General features: G+C 32.7%; 2 protein-coding genes across 2 annotated transcripts; both read left to right on the top strand.

Moving 5' to 3' along the window:
• Positions 1–9,118: 9,118 nt before the first annotated feature.
• Positions 9,119–13,819, top strand: LOC130807696 (formin-like protein 6). The gene is made up of 4 exons (XM_057673001.1): positions 9,119–11,028; positions 11,113–11,312; positions 12,233–12,474; positions 12,582–13,819. Exons 1-4 carry the CDS (start codon positions 9,455–9,457, stop codon positions 13,371–13,373), a joined length of 2,808 nt encoding a protein of 935 aa, XP_057528984.1. The 5' UTR covers positions 9,119–9,454; the 3' UTR covers positions 13,374–13,819.
• On the top strand, positions 13,386–19,403 carry LOC130808466 (uncharacterized). The gene is made up of 8 exons (XM_057673941.1): positions 13,386–13,464; positions 15,398–15,805; positions 16,038–16,236; positions 16,338–16,447; positions 16,588–16,678; positions 16,783–17,571; positions 17,623–19,201; positions 19,257–19,403. The coding sequence occupies exons 1-8, from the start codon at positions 13,386–13,388 to the stop codon at positions 19,401–19,403; spliced, it is 3,402 nt and encodes a 1,133-aa protein (XP_057529924.1).
• The last annotated feature ends 3,285 nt before the right edge of the window (positions 19,404–22,688 follow it).

Below are 22,688 nucleotides of genomic sequence, written 5' to 3' on the forward strand. Positions count from 1 at the left end.
TTGTTTTCAACATTTAGCTCTATATGGTCATCAGTTTAATACTAACTCTCGCTCTATCTAAATTATCATTATAATATTATATTTTTAAAGTCAGTTATTTATAATTTTTTTTTAAAAAAATATAGTTTCAAATCAAATAATTAAATGGAAACAAACTAATGTAATCTAATAATTGAGATTCCTTTATGTTCAAGTGTTTTATTTTTGTGGACGGACAACTAACACAATTGCACATTAAGCAGTTCAAAACTAACCTAATTAGCATTTACATAGACTCTATTGCTATATTGCACCTGAAATCCATCTGAGCATTCTGGTGCACATACCTAAAGCTGACTAATTTAGTACTCCCTTTCTTTTTTTTAAAAAAAGTTCTCATTTGTCATTTTAGATGTACCATTTATTATGTCCCTAAAAATTTTTTTTATTTATTTCATAAATTTTGAAAAAAAATAATTCATCCTCATTTTAATATTTAAAATTGCTTATGATCTTTACATATCTTCCACTAAATTAATTTTAATATTTTCATATTCTTTATGATTCCCACATATTTCTCACTAATTTTATAAAAACATTTTTTCATTGGTTGTGCTATTATATTTTCTTCCACTAAGTTTCTTTTATTTTTAAACATTTTCATATTCCTTATAGTTTCCGTAACTATTGATTGTAGAAACTTCATTAAGAAACGAAAAAGTAGTTTATAATTCTGATGACACTTCCTCTGTCTCTTTGAATTTGTAATAAAAAAGTAAAAAAAAAAAAAAAACTCTCATACACTTAAATCTTAGGATGCAAAATTCAAAAGATAGTTTGAGAGTATACCCATTAACAGGCAGATCTATAAGTAGAAGTAAGAAGCAGTAGCATTTGTTAAATTTGTTTAGCCAAGAAATGAAAGAATAGATAGCAGACATTCATAATTAGGTACTCCTTTCCAGATAAGCGTACAGCAAAAGAATAAATGTTGAGTTATATAAAAACGGTCATTCCTTTGTTTATCAATTATGATGATTCATGAAACGCAATAAAGCTTTTGAATCATTAAAGTTACTCACTCATACACGCAATATTTTATCTTAATTAAAACTGCTTTTTATTAGTTTTATTTGATTTGATCGCATTAAACAAAGTCATTGTTTAAGATTGGGTTTAGGATCCTAAGCCTAAAGTGTTGGAAAAGGATACTATTGTCTTTACACTTACCTTAACTTTTTCAATTTAAAGCTTAGACCTGCATTGAAAGTTAATATTTATATGGAAAATTCAACATGGTGGAATCGGATTTTTATGAAATGTTAATAATAGCACTATTGTAAAATTTTTCCACATGGTAGCATTCAGTTTATACCTTATCTAACTACTGTAGCATTTTTCGTTAAGTTCTTGTCAATTTCCATTTAAATTATCATTTTGACGTTTCTACCCTTATTAAGTATTGGTTTTTGTCTTTATAATTTTCCTTAAACATTTAAAAGCGTTGATGAATTAAACGGTAAATGAAACATCAAAATGGTGAATTAATTATTTCAGAGCATAAAAATGATTTAGGGCAAATATAAAGACAAAAACCAACATTTAATAAGGGTGGAAAAGTCGAAATGGTAATTTAAACGGAAATTGATAAGACTTTGACGGAAAGTGCTACGACAGTTAGATAAGGTAATAAACTAAATGCTACAATGTGGAAAAATCTTACAAAAGTACTATCATTGACGTTTTATGAAAGTTCGATACTGCCATGTGGAATTTCCCTATTTATACAAGAGAAATAAAAATCAAACTAAATAATTAATTATGGAATAAACAATAGTCAAACTAGAAAAACAAAGATATTAAAGGATAAAATTAAGAGATTATCTCCTTTTCATCCCCAAATAAATACGATAATCTCTCGAGAAACTCTTTAGTAGATTTGGTGCATACAAAGATAGTGTGGACCAAGCTATTCCTACTCTTTTCACTCTCTTCACTCTTTATTACATACTCTAAAGTAATTGAAAAAAAACTTTTGAAAAAAATAATTTAATTTAATTTTTTTAATTTTTTTAATTTTTAATTTTAGTTTTATTTTTTTATTTTAATTTTTTTAAATTTTTAAATTATTAATTTTTAAATTTTTTTATTTATAATTTTTTAAATTTTAATTTTGATTATTAATTTTTAAATTTTTAATTTTTTAACTTAGATTTATTTTAATTTTTAAAATTTTTTAAGAGTGGAGTAGAATAGAGGGTAATGTGTAATAGTACAAGAGTGGAGTAGAGGTGAGGAGAGTGTAGATGTTGGTCCACACTAATAATAGTGTGGACTAAATCCATACTAGATTTCTTCTAATCTCTCATTTCTTCATCGTCCTTATACAGTTGTATTAATTTTCCTTTATATTCCTATTTATCTTATTTTTATATTTTAATTTTTAATTTCTCAATCTTTTTTATAATTACCCAATTACGCTTAATAAAAGCCTGCCTTAACAAGTAAAAGAAGAGATTATAATGGTCAAGATTTTGATTACCTCGGATTTTGATTAAGTGGGATTTCAGTCTAATGCTTCTATTTTCAATTGCATCATTTTCAAGTTTTATGAGCATTTGATCATGATAGTAACTCTAATACTTAGTAGTTCCTATATTTGTATAATAATTAATTATTATTTGACAATTTATGATTTCTTATTTTTAATTGCCACACTTTAATCTTAGTAAATAAAATGGAAAGAAATAATACTATTTTACCCTAATAAAAAAAGGTGCTGTGGCTTCCAATATGTTTCTTCTTTTATTTGTTAAAAAGTGTTGTGGCCCTATATGTTGTTTTACCATATTGATAAAATTATTTGACACTTTAGTTAATGTGTTGTTAGAGTTAAAGGTTATTTTGTATTGAAGGTAAATATTTAAGAGTAAAATAAAAGTCAAACTATATAAATAGCAGTAAGTAGTGATAATATTAAAAGTTAAAATGAAAGATATAAAATCATACATCATACAATATTATATAAGTATTGGAAAATTTCAAGTGTCATCTTCTAAAGAAGCATGACAAATATAAAATCATCATTGGGTGTGAAATGCTTACATGTCATTTTGATTAATTTTTTATTTAGTAATAGTATGACTAAAATCATACAATACGTAAAATTTCAAGTGTCATCTTCTAAAGAGGCATGACAAATATAAAATTATCATTGGGTGTACATGTCATTTTGATTAATTTTTTTATTTAGTAATAGTATGACTAAAATGGTAAATGAGTAAATTGAAACATATAACAAATATTAAGAAAATACATTTAGTAAAATTTTTTACTTAATGTATCTTTTGTCTTAGAATGGAAAATAAGTCCAAAACATTATGTAAAGTATATATAGTTGATTACATGACAATATTTATCTAATTTCGAATCTAATATTTTTTTGTTTAAAATGCGAGCTAAATTAGTTAAGTATTTGTATAATTTACTACAATAATTCTATTTAGTTAACTTGGAATTTAATATGTTCAATTGAATGAAAAAAGTTATGAATTGGGTAAATAATTTTAAAAACAAATGTCAGTAGTTATTTTTTGATTATAAAAAATCATATATTTGGTAAATTTAATGATAATAATATATACTTGCATTATTATTTAAAATTATTTTTTGTATATATTTTGTACTAACAAATTCGTATATTGTACGAGTTTTTACACTGATATAGTGATATAAGGAAGATGAAGCGAAAAAATAATCAACCTTATATTAAGGAGAAGGAAAAATATTTCCCTTTATCCAACTAGGATAAGGAGAGTAATTTTTTTATTTTTTGTTTTTAATTGCTTTACAATTATTTCTTACCTTAAATAATAACAATATTCTCTTAATTTTCTACTCCAATATCTTTGATTTTTTAATTTGACTTTTATTTTTCTTATAAATGAATTATTAATCTTACAACAGGAATAACTAAATGTTACAACTATTTTTCAACCCGAAATGTATTACTTTTTCACTTTTGGATTTGTTAATTTAAAGAAAAACAAAAGAAACGAAAAAGAAAAAAAGGAAAATAAAGCAAAGAAATATGGTCATCTAAAGCATATGTTCTTGTTCATGAGCTTTCTATCTTAATAGGGAGGATAGAGAAATTAGGACGGTGACTTGATCACTTGGTGGATCACTGGACCAGGTATGGTATCTAATCAAAGATATCAATACATATATTGCAATTATAAATCAATTATAAATATCTTCATTCCGGTTTTTTGGTTGATTTTGGTCAGTTTACAATCGAATTTTGTATCTATATTGGTTTTAACATAAATATTAATCCATTTATTATGTTGGTTAGATCATGTTCAATTACAAGATTGAATAAATATCTAATATCGAGTCTGTTATAAATACCTCTACACGTTATTTTTTATTTTCAATGATTTTGACTATTATATTCATGGATTAGAAATGTATTTTCTGTCTAATACTCCCAAAAGGTACTCTTGTATGAGACCATCTCACCATGAGATGGATCCATATAATAGTCTATTTCTTCAATTGATTACTTTAAAATCATAAGTAATTGTTTTAAGGTTAAGTAATCATTCTAAGACTATTAAAAGTAATTATATTAAAATTATAAGCGATCGCTCTAACGTTATAAGTAATCATTTTAAGACAAAAAATATTTATTGGGTCAACCCAATAAAAATAGTCTCACCGTGAAACCGTCTCATTTAAAAATTACTAATCATGTAATATCAGAAGTACTTCCTCCGTTTTGTTTTAGTCGCTACATTTGCATAGGCACGGGAATTAAGAAAAGTGATTGACCTACACTATAGCTGATTGTTTACTTTATAGGGTATAGTATTTTATTATTGTTAATTGAAAAAGAAAAAGGAAAAATAGGTTGTTAGGTTACTTTATAGAATATAGTATAGTATTTTATTATAGAGTATAGAGTATAGAGTAGAATAAAAATAGGGGTAGGTAGAACTTTAAATGATTGTTTTATTACTAAAAACGAAAATGTAGCAAGTAATATGAAATTGCCAAAAATAGAAAATGTAGCGGGTATTATGAAACGGAGGAAATATTAGTCCAACAAAAATAATTAATCAACTCTTAGCAAGGGCCCATTTATTCCGACATCTATGGCAATTCTATGGACTTTATAAAGTATCATTTATTCAACAAAACATCAAATATTCTATATACGAAAAACAAAAAATTTACGACATTATTAATATTTTTCTATTTAGCAGATATAATTAGTAAAATTTAGTGTGTCCTCTTCATAGAAACTATACTCACTCTCGGGGAATAGAAAACGACAACTCACATTTTTAAAGAATAGTTTGTAATTTATTATTAATATTTAAATAAAAAATTAATGTATAAGTAAAAGAGTATTTCTATGAATTGAAAGAAATATGGCTCAAACTTTAAAATTTAATTAAAACCAATTATTAATTTTTTAAAAGGATAGAAATTTGTAAGACCAATCAAATTCAATTATATTCAAATCTAAAGTAATCAAATTGAACAAAAGGCCAAATACATAATTACTTTATGCATTGTTTTTAAAATAATTTTTGAGTCCTAGTATCTTTAACTACGTAGTAGTGTATAATAAAAATTATTTGTTAAGACGAATTTAACAAAAACTCATATAGATATAATTTATCTTTTATATATCTCTCAAAAAACATATTTAATTTTTATTAATTAAACAAAAAGAAAAAATTCACAAAATTAAATAAAGAGTGATACAATTTGTTAAAACTACCACCATTTTTATTAATAGTCACACTTCACTCAAAAAGATCTCACATAAAAAAGAGTAAAGTATAGCTTTAAATAATCAAGATAGTATTAAGTGAAAGAGGTTATATTCATATCCTAAGCTTGAGTTAAGATCATCTCATTACTTAAAATGTAATGGAGGGTCTATTACTCAGTCTAATAGCTTTAAAAAGAGAGATTTTACATTTTATTTTTTATTCTAAAATAGGTGTCAAAATCCTAATACACAAATCCTTGTGAGAGACGGACTATTTGAGAGACCATTTCTAATTGGATCGGCCCATTGTATATTTTTTAAAATATTATAAGTAGACAATAAGAATGTTTAAGTAGACATTTAAGATATTAAAAGTAGGCATTAAAAATACGATAAGTAAGCATTAAGAATAATGTAAGTAGGCATAAAAATTAGATAAGTAGACATTAATTTTTGATGTGTTGGGCCTTTAATACATCTTCGAAGAGACTAATTAATCCTAATATGAGTAATAAAGAGAATCTAATCCCTAAGATGCCACATAGTGTAGCCTGCCAAGATCCTAAGCACCTTGCAATTAGCATGGAAGATGGGAGTACGGCCTCGTTTTCTGCTATCAATACTGTCCTTTTAAAATTACACGTGTCTAAGTTTCTTTGCTTGCTTATTTGATTTTTATTTCGTTTTCCCTTTAGCTAATTCGAATGCAAGATGAATTGATTGTTCTTTCCTTTTTTTCAAATCGTTCTTCTTAAATAGTCCCTCCTATTTATCTTAAGTGTTCTATTTATTTTATACGCTCTGTTAAATATACTTATTTAATTTTTAATATATTTAATTATATATAATAAAAAATTATAGAAAATTATTATTAATAACCTTCATATTAAAACTAATCAAATAAGATCTCACATGACTATATTTTATCTTATAGATTAATAATAAAATACAATTTAAGAGTGATCAATAAATAGTGTCTCAAAAGTAAATGGGACACCTAAGTTGAATTGAAGGGAGTAAAATTTATGAATTTTAGAATTTTAGAGTTAAATTTGGACAATGATTTTTCATTGATTTGTTTCAATTTATATTTTCTATATATCAACTTTTTAAAATTTTAAAAAAAGTCACATTTAAAATTATTTGACTTTTAACTTTACATTGAAATCTGGACAAAAAGTAAATGGGAATAACAAAAGAAAACCGAGAAAGTATAAGATACAGTTACACATTATCTTCACCACATATTTTTAAATTAGGAGATAATAACGAGTATTTTTATATATTTTCTCTGTTCCAATTTACTTTCAATATTTGTTTTTTCACGCAATCCAGTACACTAATGAAATAAGATCTTATTTGACTATGTTTTAACCTATAAATTAAAAACTTATCACAAACTAAATGTGATGAATAAATAGTGTCATTTTTCAATAGTTGCGAATAATTTAAAAAGTAAAAAAGAGCCACTAATTATAAATTTAATGTAATAAATTACTCCTTTATCTTAGTTTTATGATAGTAATTTTTTGTTTGAATAGTTAGGAAAGGTAATAAGAAACAAATTTATGTAGGGAGTGTTAAAAAAGAGAAGAAATGTGTTAACAAGAGTTCTTTTGTCTTCTTGAAAAAGTACCAAAGTGTTTAGTAAAACAATTAATTTGTAGTTGGAAAAAATATAAAAAAATAGATAATAAAAATAAATAGTTAAGATTAAGAGAGAGTAAATTTGTAAATGACATTAAAATTAAGGATGAGACTATAACCAAAAAAGAAAATAGCGTAAATTAAATGAGATCTGGAGAATTGATTGAGGAGCTTACTCATAAGAATAGGAGTAAAATTTTGTTTTAACAAATAGCTTCTCTCTTTAAATTCATCAACACAATATTATCTATTTTCTCATTAATTACCAAATATATCTATTTTGTTCTGAAAAAATATTATATTTCTCTTTGCTATTAATTCAAAGGGACGGTATGGTGTTCCGATGAAAAATAAAACTAACATAACTTAATTAAGGGTCATTGAAAGTACAAATGACCCACTAGGTACAGCTAATAAGGAATAAACATGCCAACAAAATTATGATCATTGATGAAGGTCATGACTCATGATTGATGATGAGAAATCTCTCCCATTCCTAAGGAATTTAAGCTTCTGCAAAGCTCTATGTAAAGTTATGTATCTCTAGGCATAAATACAGGAGATTACCCCACTACAACCTAGTATAATTAAAGATTTAAGGAACACTCTATGAACAAGTGATCCTCAAGGATTTAACAACACTATTTTACATAAATAAAGGGAAAAATAGGAGTATTTAACCTGTAAAAATAAAAGAAATAAACAAGAACAGAAAATTGGGACAATTTAGCACCAGCTTTTTTCCAAGATGAAAAGAAACTCAATGGAAAATAAAAGTAGATTCTCTTCACTTTTACCACTTGGAAACAGATCTATCTTTAGAATAGCAATCTTCTCCTTTTACAGTAAGTAGATCACTAACACATGATCTAGACTCCTAGAGGGATAATCACCAAAACATATGCCCTCCTACATATCAAAGCAATCATATATATTCATTTTGCCAAATAACTATTGGCTATATTTAGCTGAAATTATTGTCTTAAATATTAGCAGATAAGCCAGTCGTTTAAGTTAGCTGTTAAGAAGGTATTTGGTAAAAATAATGTTTAGTCGTTGGTTGTTTATTAGAGAAACAAAAGTTAATTAAAAAGTTACTTCAAGTATTCTTTTAATTTTGGCTTGAAAGTCAGCTTTTCAACTAACTTAAAAGTTAATTATCAAACATTTTCTTAATTGTTTAACCAACCAAAAACCAAAAGCTAAAAACAAACCAAAACACCACTATAGTAGTCATTAACCAAACAAGCTCATAGATGGCATTAGCATTACCATTTTTATAGAATAGAAAATGAAGTGTACCCCATATAGAGTTTTTTAGTAACAAAATTTTATTTTTAAACTTCTATTTTTTTAAAAAAATTCTAGGGTAAAGCGAGATAACCTCAAACATGCAAGAGTGATGTCCATTTAGGTGTCTAGGTGAGTTTTAGGTATAATATCTTAGATAGGATTAATTTCGGTTCTTTGAATAAATGTAACTATCTAGACAATTTGAATTTGATTTTTAGATACAAGCTATCATATTTAATTTTGATTAACCGGGATAACTTTGAATAGTTGTAGGCAAGAGGAGAGAGAAAAAAATTAACATAGTGATGATAATCAAATCTTGTCATATAAATAAAACGCAAAAATTATTAATCACTAAATAAACCTATGAATCTATATTTTAATAATTTAATACATAAATTTATATAAACCAGAATTCGATTTATTTTTAGAGAGAGATTGTTTGATGGGCTATTGAAGAAAGGTATAAAAAAAGGAAAAGCAAAGTCATGCTTAGCAATAGAAAAAAATATTAAAAAAAAGGAATGAAGGTTTAACTAGCTGACATCACTTCACTTCAGTACATAGTTCTGGGCATCTAGATCTTGTAGCCTACAGAAGGTTCCTTCTACAAACACTCTTTTCTATCTCTTTCTATTTTCAACTCTCAATTTGTCTATCATCACCAAAAACCAAACATTCAATGAATTCAGCAATGAATTGCTATGATAGACAACACAAAATAATTAAAATTAAAAATTTCTCACAATGAAATTCCAAAATTTTTTCAACCTTTTATTGATCATATCACTAACCTTATCTATTGTAATCAATGGTGAGAAATTCATCAGTGTTGAAAAAACCATCAGAAGAATCCTGCACCAACCATTGTTCCCAGCAAGCTCATCACCTCCACCTGACCCATCATCATTGGCCCCACCACCACCACCTGATGCATCCGGGTACGACCTGGATCAGCCTTTCTTTCCGGAGGTACCAGCGGGCGGAAGCCCGTATCAAAACCCACCACCACCATCACTACCAGCTCAATCCAATGGGCTTAGTCCAATACCAACTGCCACTCAGCCCACTAAGCCAACCAAGAAAGTGGCAATTGCTGTTTCTGTGGTGATAGTAACATTAGGAATGCTATCAGCATTGGCATTTTATCTGTATAAACACAGGGTTAAAAACCCAGTTGAGACACAGAAATTGGTTGGAGGAAATTCTGGTGGTGCAAATAATTTAAGGACCTATACAGAAGAATCAAGGGTACCCCCTTCAAATTTTCTGTATATTGGGACAGTAGAGCCTTCAAATCAAAGATCATTGAATCATGATGATATAGCTAATGGATCACCTTACCATAAGCTAAATAGTGATAGTAATATGGTCAATAATGTTCCATCTGTGAAGAGGTCAGATCGATATAGGCCAAGTCCTGATTTGCAGCCATTGCCACCATTGAGTAGAGCACCACCTAGGAGTGTAGCTGTGCCACAGAGGATTACTTCTCCAACAGCTACTTTTTCATCTTCTGATGATGAAAGGAGTGATACTCTGTTTTATACACCTCATGGGTCAATTCATGGCTCTGTTGGTAGTGCTGATGATGGGTCTTGGAGTAAAGCTATACGTTCGATTGGATTGGGTTCAAAGGGTGAAAGTCATGCTTATAATGGTGGGAATTCTTTTCCTTATTCTAAAAGGACTTCACCAAGATCATGGGGTTTAGCTTCATCATCTCCTGATGTTATTAAGCATGCCATCATTCCGTCTATTAAGGCGGCAGCTCCTCCTCCTCCTCCGCCTCCCCCACCTCCGCCACAACCGGAGATGGAAGCCAATGATATAAAACAATATCATTCTCAAGGGAAGCAAGAAATTATGTCAAATTTACCCAAGAGGGCAAAATTTGCTGCACCACCACCGCCACCGAATTTAGCATTGCTTCGATCAATAAGCAATAGCAGCCCATCTCAACCGACCTCTAAACCCCCACCTCCACCACCACCTCCTCCTCGACCACCTCCGCCTCCACCTCCACCGTTGGCACGAGCATCAAACTCGACAGCACCAAGGAAAGTAAGTAGTGCAGTGGAAGATGGGCCACAAATGCCACCATCAAAGCAACAATTACAGACTCCTAATCAAAGAGAAGGCCTAAGAGAGAATTTTAAAACAGATGAAGAGATCAGAAATGGATGTAGCTCTTCAGGAAGGCCTAATGGGGATGACATAGATGAGAAAAGACCCAGATTGAAGCCATTGCATTGGGATAAAGTAAGGGCCACTTCAGATCGAGCTACAGTGTGGGACCAGCTGAAATCAAGCTCCTTCCAGTAAGCTCACCTACTATTTTTGTGCCACTCGTACATATTTATTATTCAATCAGAGTTTTCACCATACTGGAAATACCATTGCAGGTTAAATGAAGATATGATGGAAAGTCTATTTGGGTGCAATACAACTACTACGGTTAAGAAAGAAACAACAAGAAAATCGGTTCTTCCTCCTGTTGAGAAAGAGAACCGGGTTTTAGACCCAAAAAAGTCTCAAAATATTGCCATATTGTTGAGGGCATTGAATGTGACACGAGACGAGGTTGCTGAAGCACTTACTGATGGTATTGATATCTCTTCTTTATTCAGGCTAATTCATTACTGCTTTATTCAAATATCTTGATCAAATTTGTATTCCAGGGTCCTAAAATTACCGATATATTAGATCATATATATAGCAATACCGTATGGGTTTGATCATGTGTTTATACTTTTAACCCTGATTGTATGATAGCTTGATCAGTCTGTCATGAGAACTCTGATTCTTGAAATAGTCATAACTAATCCCTTGATAATATGCAAGTATTAGCTAAACCCTAGGGGGTCAAGTGCACTCTGCGTAAAGAGCAGGAACGGGCCAGAATTGATGAAGAATGTTTAGAGACGGAGCTTATGACAACCTCTTTGTTCTTTGGAATAGAGTATATATAACATAACCTGGGCCTTCAACATGATATATAATTTACAAGGGCAGGGTTGCGTCTACCAACCCCTCCAAACTATGCTTGAATGGGAATCACTTGACGACATTGAGATAATAAAATGTTATTTAGACAATAAGATGACAGAAATGGCCCTTATATAGTGGAAGCCGGATATAGTTTTTAAACTTAGGGGCCGCCAATTAAGGTCATTCCTACTTGGCTTAAGAACAATGTTCAATTTGATGATTTCTCTTGGAAAAGGTGGAGCATGCTTATTGTTTTGGCCCTCAGAGATGTACATCCATATAGATGTATAATCAACGATAGGAATCACATTCTTATGATACAACAAACTTTATAATTGGAGTGACAGTTGCACTACAATCTTCATTACCCTAATGCTATCAATTGGCAGGTTTTACGGAGGGGTGTACGCAAATTTTTCCTTGTAATAACAAAGAGATTATTTTCAATTGACCAGCTACACGATACACCAAAATGCATGCTTAAGTTTATCACTAGAATTTTGCACAAATTTGACTTTGGATTTCTCCGAGCAGGGAATTTGGAAGGCTTGGGTGCAGAGCTCTTTGAGACATTGGTCAAGATGGCGCCTACCAAAGAAGAAGAAATAAAACTGAAGGACTACAATGGTGATCTTTCTAAACTAGGTGCTGCTGAGAGATTTCTCAAGGGGATACTTGATATACCATTTGCTTTCAAAAGAGTTGAAGCTATGCTATACAGGGTTAACTTTGATGCAGAAGTGAAATACCTAACAAAATCATTTGAAACCCTAGAGGTAATATTGCAGATATCTCCAACTTCAATCACAGAGTTTTTCTTTTCTAAAATAAAATACTTTACATGATTTCTGCATACTGATCAACAACTAAACATCATTTACAGGTAGCTTGTGAAGAACTGAAAAACAGCAGACTCTTCCTCAAACTCCTTGAAGCTGTTCTCCAAACAGGGAACAGGATGAATGCAGGAACAAATCGTGGAGATGTGAAGGCTTTTAAACTCGATACACTTCTTAAACTAGTAGACATCAAGGGAACAGATGGAAAGACTACATTACTCCACTTTGTGGTTCAAGAAATCATAAGGTCCGAAGGTATAGGAACGGATGTCAATGCTCAAACACTTGACCAAATAAGCTCTACTAAGAAAGAAGAAGAGTTCAGGAAGCAAGGATTGCAGATAGTTTCAGGACTAAGTAGAGAGCTAGGCAGTGTAAAAAGTGCAGCTGGGATGGATTCAGACGTCCTAAGTAGCTACGTGTCAAAGCTAGAAATGGGCCTTGAAAAAGTCAAGTTGGTATTGCAACACGAGAAGCCAGATTCGCATGGAAGATTCTTCGAGTCCATGAAGAAGTTTCTAAAAGAAGCCGAGGATCAAATAGCCCGTGTCAAAGCACACGAAAGGAAAGCGTTGGCTCTTGTAAAAGAAGTGACACAATATTTCCATGGTGACACAGCAAAAGAAGAAGCACACCCTTTCAGAATCTTTCTCATTGTAAGAGACTTCCTCTCTATTTTGGATAATGTATGTAAGGAAGTTGGAACAATGGAGAGTAGGAGCATGATGGGCACAGCTCGATCTTTTCGAATATCAGCATATGCATCATTACCAGTCCTCACAAAGTATAATGTTAGAAGAGATGACAGTTCAGGAGACGAAGGAATGTCTTCATGAAACAACAGAATAATGCCATTCATATTCAAAGATGTAAATGAGTCAGACCATCAAATGAAAAGGGATAAAGAAAAGAGCAAATCTAGCTCAAGTGACCATTCATTTATTTCCCTATGAGAGGCAAGAAATACATATAAGAAATTAAAGTATGTCGGTCAGGGAAAAGAAGATTCTTAAGAGGCATTGACAAGAATCAATTGACCCTATGGGGAAAATTATAGGAGCATCTCCAGCATCATCTTCTGAAAAAGACCCACCAACTTCAGTGTATAAAATTGAGCATTTTTGAGCTTTAGCGGAAGCATTATACTGTAGACAGCTTTAGTCCTTTACTACAACCTACATTTTGGAATTATTATTCCCTGTAAAATATTTTGATACTTTCTGGTTTAATTTCCTACCAAATATCTTAATAAATGATACAACCGTCCGCATATTTTTTTAAATTAATTACACTTGCACATTAATGCTGTCATTATCATGAAGCTTTTTTTCTTGTTCAAGTCTAGCAAACAAGAGATGATGTGATTGATTTTCCTATTTCCCATTGTTCTAGTTAGTACTCAAGTTTTTGGCCACAATGATGTAAAAGAGATTCGATCTATTCGTCATGCTACCACCATAGCATATTTGCATGAGTCTACCATTAACACCTAAATATTTTAGATAGATAAATAATATAAAGGTGTAATTTTTATACATTAACCAAAAGCGGAAATTTTTTAATTTTAACTTTCCTTTTAACATAATTCATGATTCACCACATTTTCAAACATTTTGTATGGTGGATCGTGGATGGTCTTCGCCCATTAAGGATTAATTTTGCACAATGCAAGGGTGAAGTTAATTGTTAGCTATTTAAATAGTTATTACTTGTGGGTAATTGACTAGTTGTAGATATATGAAAGTAAATATTAGAAATTAGCACCATTAATTAGTTGTGTAACATAATATATATTAAAGCACTATTTTAACCTAGTAATCCACTAATAAGTAATTATTTAAATTTGCAATACAAATTAAATATGTCTATAAAGACATAAAGTAAGACACATATAATGATAAATTTGGGCGTTTACACGAGACATACGAGGAGAGTTAGTTGCACGCAAATACGATGAGTTAAAATTAATTGGTATTAGGAGGTGTTGTCCATCAAACTTATATATTCTCTTCTTGTTCGATGTAAAATGGGTTACTTTTCCATAGACTAAACACTAGTTTACTGATCTAAATTTGGACAAACTTAGGTCTTCCTTTCGCTGTCCCCAAAAAACGAAAAGGTAAAAATTTGAGACATGAACCGGAAAATATGGGCAATCATGACGATTTATGAAGAATTAATTGGTCTAAACTTTACTTGAGCATAGTGGTCGCCAAATGCTTGTGAAAATGACTGAGTGAGCAGCAAAAACAAAAGAGAAAACAAATGTAGAAATTTGCATTTAAAGGACAAAATGATAAATGAAGTAAAAAATTACCAAACAAAATTAAAGAACCTACCGACACTGAGATTTGGAGAAAAAAATTGCCGTCTTCTCTACTTTACTTGTAGCGCGAGTGGAACATTCAACAATTCACTGTATTTTGAACTTTGAAGCTACGTTACTTGACATCTTGAGAATATTATTCTCTATTGTCAAATTATATCCCATACACTAAAACAAATTCTCTTAACAATCATCTTCAATTCATTATCGCATCTTGCCACATTTGAGCAATGATCTCTAAGTAAGATATTGAGTTTAATTATGCCTAGTATTCTTCTTTTCTTAACCTATTTTATAATTCTCCTAAAAAATAATCATTTTGAATTAGGTTATTGGCAAAAAGAAAATTAATACTTGGAGTGAAAAAGTAATTTACTCGATTATAATTGATTTTTAGTTACTAATTATAACTAATTTCTATTAATTGAAATTGATTTGTACTAATTAAAATTTTTTATTTAAACTCATTGCTTTTTAGTTATAAATTATAGATAAGTTGTATTGATTAAAACTTTGAAAGTGATACAAATATAGTATCAAGGGTTAAGACTCCTACAAGGGACATGCATAAACAAGACATTACATTGGACTTGTCATCTACGCCAAATGCACGTGGGACACAAGGGGCTCCCACAGATACTCCTCAACAATCACTCATGGACCCAAGAGCAAGTGACCAAGTCAAGGAAGCCCAATACGCCACGAAAATCAGTATCAAGGACTCAACAGAACAGACAGGACCCAAAAACAAAGGAACAGAGCTATCTGTCAAACAGCTGACCTTGGTGAACCGCCTGAGTTCAGACTGGAAGTACTTGGACCGGGAAGAAGGGTGGAATGACATCTCACCACATGGGCCAAGCCATCAAGGGCCAAGAGTACTGCTGATTGGTGCACCAGGAAGCCTGTGGAACAAGCTAAAGGAGGGTCAGTCACCAGTTGGTAAAAGTCAGAAAAATGACTAAGTATAGGACTCTCTATATAGCCTTATGCATAGCCTTCTGTTTTGTTAGTTGATTACGTGTATTAGTTAGTTGCTTTGTAACGGCTAGTTTAGGATACAAAGCCTATAAATACATGGGCTCTCTCTGTAATAAAACACGCTTGAACATTGTTTGAATATCAATAATACTTGAGGTATTTTTCAGAAAAAGGATTTTTCTGAGTTTTGAAGTTTGTTTGCAAACTTCATCAAGGGTTGTGGAGCAACCTTTGGCCGAAGGGAATACAAGTTACGGAGTGATTTGGATTCTCAAAGGCACCTTGCAATCAAGGCTTTACAATCCTTGCATTGTACCTATCATTGTTTTAGTCAAAAGGCACGATCAAGGCCTCTGTTCACCATCATCAGAAAAACAAGAACTCAGTTCTTTGTATGTGTGTGCGAGTCTGTGTGTTAATTGATGAGTGTTTGAATGTTTGAGTGTGTTTCTGTTTGAATTAGTTAATCCATTTCAATCTTTACATTACAAAGAACATTCCTCGCCCTTGATTACGCATCAACATGGTATCAGAGCCCAGCCACGAATTGGGCAAAGGTAGCACATATTGACATTCTGAGGAAAGAGGTTTCATTGTTTCTGGGTTTGTCAAAGGAATAAGCGTCGGGCGATTTTGAAGCATCGTGGGAAAATTCAATCATCATTGATTCCACGACATACAGGGAGTGATTCCTCCTATACATTTCATTTGTCATTCAATTGTTTACATAATTTCTTTTTCAGACACCAACACACACGAATTCTCTGGATTTGTTGTTCTTGCATTTTCGATTTCCGCACTCATTTCATCAATATTTTTTGTCGTGCATTACTGGTTAAACTAGCTGTCTCTGGTCGAGTGGATATGACCATGGAGGAAAGATTTGGGATATTAGAAGAAAATATGAGAATAGTCATGTAGACTTTGAATCAATTAAGGATCGACAATCAACAGGATAGAACATCAAACCCTAATTTGCGACCCTACGAGGATAGAACTGTTAAAATTGATATCCCTGAATTCGATGGACATTCCTATGACCCTGGGAAATATCTTGAATGGGAAGATCGAATAGATAACTACTTTGAATTCAAAAACACACCCCCAGATCAACAGTACAAATTAGCCAAGGTGAAATTGATTAAATCAGCTGCTATTTGGCTTGAAGGAGTGCAGAAGCGTAGAGTCAGGGAAGAGAGGGGTAGGATTAACTCTTGGACCAAGTTAAAGAAACATATAAGAAGGAAATATGTTCCAACTACATACAAGCAGCAGCAATATGTTCAATTTAGTGCTTTAACCCAAGGGAGTAAGTCTGTGCAGGAGTACATCCATGAATGGAATAGGCTAAGTGTTCTTTGTGACATTAATGACCCCGAGGAGTTGAGAGTGAGCAAGTTCATAGCAGGACTGAGGGAGAACATTAGGCATCAACTGATGATCACACCTGACTTGACTGTGCATTCAGCAGGGCTGCAAGCCATTAAGCTTGAGAGGTTTGCCAACAGATTCACCTATACACCAAAGCAAACCAGTAGAACCTATGCCCCTAGGAATCCAAACACTACCACTGCACCTAAGAAAGACACTCAGAACAGTGGACAAAGAACCAACACAGTGAGGGGAGACCCACCTGCAAACCCAAAGGATGTAGTTTGTTTCAAATGCAATGGGAGAGGGCACTATAAGAGGGATTGTCCTAATGCTAGGGCCTTCACTATGAGAGAGTGAAATGACATTAGGCAAGACACCCGACCCAAAAAGATTCTTGTTGCCAGGAATGGTCAGGAAGAAGAGATTTACCCCCCAACTTTGAGTGATGATGATGGCACCTATATAGAGGATGAAGAAGGGAATAGACACAGATTTGAGGGAGACACAGAGGAGGAGGAAGATGAGGATCTGGAAAGGGTTTTGCTTGAGGAAGGGCACCTTAGTTTAGTCATTAGGAGGAGTTTCCACACCACAGCCTTAGCTAAAAGGTCTGACCAAAGAGAAAATATATTCCAAACAAAGTGCAAAATACAGGGGAAGGTATGTGACCTCATCATTGACAGTGGGGGTGAGTCCAATTGTGTGAGCAAACAGTTGGTGAATGAGCTGAACCTTGATATCAAACCCCACCCTCACCCCTATAAGTTGAAGTGGTTAGACAACAAGGCTAGTGGAACAGTGAGCAAACAATGCTTAGTAAGCTTGACTTTGGGGACATATACTGATGAGGTGATGTGTGATGTTTTAGAGATGGATGCTTGCCACCTATTGCTAGGTAGACCTTGGCAATATGACAAGAAGACCACCCACAATGGTTATACCAACACATACACCCTTAAGCATAATGGGAAAAGAAAGGAGCTGGTACCCCTGCCCCCACATAAAGTTGTTCCCCCTAAACCATCCAAGGCACCCTTACACTTGATAACCAGAAGAGAGTGTGAGAGAGAGATTGAAAAGGGAAACGAGATGTATATTCTGATCACTAAGGAAGTGCAAGACACTACACCCATACCCCCTGAATTACAGAGTCTATTGGAGCAGTATAGTGATGTTTTTCCAAACGACCTACCACCTGGTCTACCTCCTGTGAGGGGTGTTGAGCACCAAATAGACTTAGTCCTAAGAGCCAGCTTGCCTAACAAGCCTGCCTATAGATCCAACCCTAAGGAAACTAAGGAATTACAAAGGCAAGTGGATGAGTTAATGCAAAGAGGATATGTTAGGGAAAGCTTAAGCCCCTGTGCTGTGCCTACCCTGTTAGTGCCAAAGAAAGATGGCACATGGAGGATGTGCATAGACAGCCGTAGCATGAACAATATAACCATCAAGTATAGGTTCCCTATACCACGAATTGATGATATCCTGGATGAATTAGGAGGCTCAGAATGGTTTAGCAAAGTGGATCTCAGAAGTGGATATCACCAAATACGTATGAAACAGGGGGATGAATGGAAAACTACATTCAAGACCAAGTATGGGCAGTATGAGTGGCTTGTGATGCCCTTTGGCTTGACTGGAGCCCCCAGCACTTTCATGAGGCTGATGAATGAGGTGCTTAGACCCTTCTTAGGAAAATTCATAGTGGTTTACTTAGATGACATACTTGTTTACAGCAAGGGAATAACAGAACACTTAAGCCACCTCCAACAATTATTTGAAATGCTGAGAAAACAGAGGCTTTATGCTAAGCTTGAGAAATGTAGTTTTCTCCTACATGAAGTGAGTTTCCTAGGCTATATTATAGGGAAGGAAGGAGTGAGGGTTGATCCTGCTAAGGTCCAAGCCATACAAGAGTTAACCCACACCCACCACCCTCACACAGGTGAGATCATTTCATGGTTTAGCCTCCTTCTACAGAAGGTTCATAAGGAATTTTAGCTCTGTTTTAGCACCTGTAATAGAGTGTACTAAACAGGGGAGGTTTGAATGGACCCATGTTGCTCAAAGGGCTTTTGAAACCCTCAAGGAGATGATGTGTAAGGCACCCATCTTAAAGCTACCTGACTTTACCAAGCCATTTGAGTTGGAATGTGATGCTAGTGGGGTAGGAATTGGGGCTTGATGCAGGAAGGAAGACCTATTGCTTTTTTCAGTGAAAAATTGAATCACAGCGGATTGAATTATTCCACATATGATAAGGAATTTTATGCCATTGTTAGGGCTTTTGAGCACTGGTCCCATTACCTCAGGATACAACCATTTGTCTTGCACACAGACCATGAATCCCTAAAGCACATAAACAGCCAACAGAAGCTAAGCAGCAGACATGCTCGATGGGTCGAATTTATGCAGACTTTTGATTTTTCAGCCAAGTATAAAGTAGGAAAAACCAATAATATAGCTGATGCCCTCAGTAGGAAGTACAATTTACTTGGGATAGTAGGATCTAGAATCTTAGGTTTTGAATTTATAAAGGATCAGTATTCTGTTTGCCCTGATTTTACTGAAATTTATCAGTCATGTAGAGACAAACCTCAAGGCTTATTTAGTATTCACCAAGGCTTCTTGTTCAAAGGTAACAAATTATGCATACCTAGGCTTCCTCTCAGGACTGTTTTGGTGAAAGAAGTTCATGAAGGAAGCATAGCAGGCCATTTTGGAATCCAAAAAACCTTAGACATGCTAGCCAAACACTTCTACAGGCCTAAGATTCTTGGCACAGTGGGAAAACATATTCTGAAATGTGAGAATTGTCTTAAGGCCAAAGTGACCTTTCACAAGGGAGAATACATACCCCTACCTGTTGCACACAAGCCTTGGGAGCACATTAGCATGGATTTTATAATGGCTTTACCAAAAACAAAGAGAGGCAAAGATGCCATCATGGTGGTTGTAGATAGATTTTCAAATATGTCTCACTTTATAGCTTGCACTAAGGTGGTTGATGCTCAAAGCATTGCAAGGTTGTTCTTTGCTGATATAGTTAGGTTACATGGCATACCAAAAACCATTGTTTCAGATAGGGACAGTAAGTTTCTCAGCTATTTTTGGAAAAGCTTGTGGAAGATGGTAGGCTCTAAGCTATTGTTTAGTACTGCCTACCATCCACAAACGGATGGCCAAACAGAGGTGACCAATAGAACCTTGGGCACCCTGCTCAGGTCCTTAATAAACAAGAATATCAATACCATTAAGATATCACTAAGACTTGCTAATTTCAAATGATTTCATCCAACTCCCAATAGCTCCAAATTTTACATTCTGACCAGAAACTTTTATGGCCATTTCGGACAGTTTAGAAAATTCAAATTAAAAATCCGACTTCACCGCTGCGTTTGGAACGCATCAATTACCTTGGGTACCAAATTTCATAATTTCTAGCATCCGATTACTATTTTTAATTATTTTAAGCGTTTTAACGAGTTTTAAAACGCATCGGTTAAATAAAACAACAACGAAACACACCCAACACTCGGATCGGGACGCCACTACCGAGGCAGCAGCTGCTGTCCATAAATTCCTTCTACTTTAATTATTTTTATTTTTATATATATTTTTTTTCCTATTTAAATTATTTAATCCTTTTTAAATCTCCATACCAAAATACACCTAACCAAAACCGAATTTACATTTTACTAAAATAAAACAAATAAAACCAAATCTCCTATCACACAACCACTTGATATTTCCACACATCTAACAATACATAAAATCCCATCAACAATCTAAACCATCATCAAAAACATAAAACTAGCAACTTAAGACATACTCATCCACAAGATCCTTCAAGAGCAATTAAAGTTTCATAAACCATGATAATTAAATTAAATACTTGATTCTCTTATCAAATTAAAATTTTGTAGAGAATCATATATCATCATTTTTGAATCAAAACATATATATAAGGACAATCCTTTAAACAAATCAAATTTTGTTAAAGGATTTATAAACTCATGGATACCTACATTACTTAATCCATACACTTAAAATTTCTTCTAACAAACTAAAATCTTGCTACAGAAATATAAATCATAAAATAAATCCATTTTTAACCTTTGAATAGATTTTATTCTTATAACAAATTTAAACTTTGTTAAAGAATGCAAATCAAGGAAAATTTTATATAATAGAAATAGGATTAGTAGAGAAAATTATATATAAAAGAATGTGTATTCAATCCTCCTAAAAATCATAGGATATCATCATACATAAAATATATTTCACCTTAGAAATCTTATGAATAAGATTTATAATAACAATTTAAATAAACTTACCCCTTGAACAAAAGATTGAATTGAACAAACCAAAAGAATTTTTTTTTTCTTTAGGCAGCCGAAACCAAGAAGCAAGGAGGAGAAATTTTTCTGATTTTTTTTTATGTTTCAAGGGATGTTTAAAATGGTGATTAAAGATGCTTGAAATGCCTTGAGAATTAATGAAGAAATTAAGGACCCATCTTAAAAGCCGAATACATCATTTTGAGAGGAGTTACAAAAACTCCTCCCATACTCCCCAAGACCGGCAGCCCCTTCCAACTCCCCACATATATTTTTTTTTAATTAATTAATTATTTAATTAATTGAGTAATTATTGTGTTATTATCACAATCGAAACAAAACGTCATGCGATAAAATTCGTTACCGTTAAAATTAACCTACTTTGTTACTTATAATTAACTATGTAAAATAATATAATTTAATATCACTTATTTATTTTATTTTGTTATATTTTATTTTATTATATTTTATTTATTTTTAAACCCGATAAATTACGGGGTGTTACAACAGAGCTATCTGTCAAACAGCTGACCTTGGTGAACCGCCTGAGTTCAGACCGGAAGTACTTGGACCGGGAAGAAGGGTGGAATGGCATCTCACCACATGGGCCAAGCCATCAAGGGCCAAGAGTACTGCTGATTGGTGCACCAGGAAGCCTGTGGAACAAGCTAAAGGAGGGCCAGTCACCAGTTGATAAAAGTCAGAAAAATGACTAAGTATAGGACTCTCTATATAGCCTTATGCATAGCCTTCTGTTTTGTTAGTTGATTACGTGTATTAGTTAGTTGCTTTGTAACGGCTAGTTTAGGATACAAAGCCTATAAATACATGGGCTCTCTCTGTAATAAAACACGCTTGAACATTGTTTGAATATCAATAATACTTGAGGTATTTTTCAGAAAAAGGATTTTTCTGAGTTCTGAAGTTTGTTTGCAAACTTCATCAAGGGTTGTGGAGCAACCTTTGGCCGGAGGGAAGACAAGTTACGGAGTGATTTGGATTCTCAAAGGCACCTTGCAATCAAGGCTTTACAATCCTTGCATTGTACCTATCATTGTTTTAGTCAAAAGGCACGATCAAGGCCTCTGTTCACCATCATCAGAAAAACAAGAACTCAGTTCTTTGCATGT

The sequence above is a fragment of the Amaranthus tricolor genome, chromosome 3 (assembly GCF_026212465.1).
Source record: "Amaranthus tricolor cultivar Red isolate AtriRed21 chromosome 3, ASM2621246v1, whole genome shotgun sequence".
Classification (NCBI taxonomy): domain Eukaryota; kingdom Viridiplantae; phylum Streptophyta; class Magnoliopsida; order Caryophyllales; family Amaranthaceae; genus Amaranthus; species Amaranthus tricolor.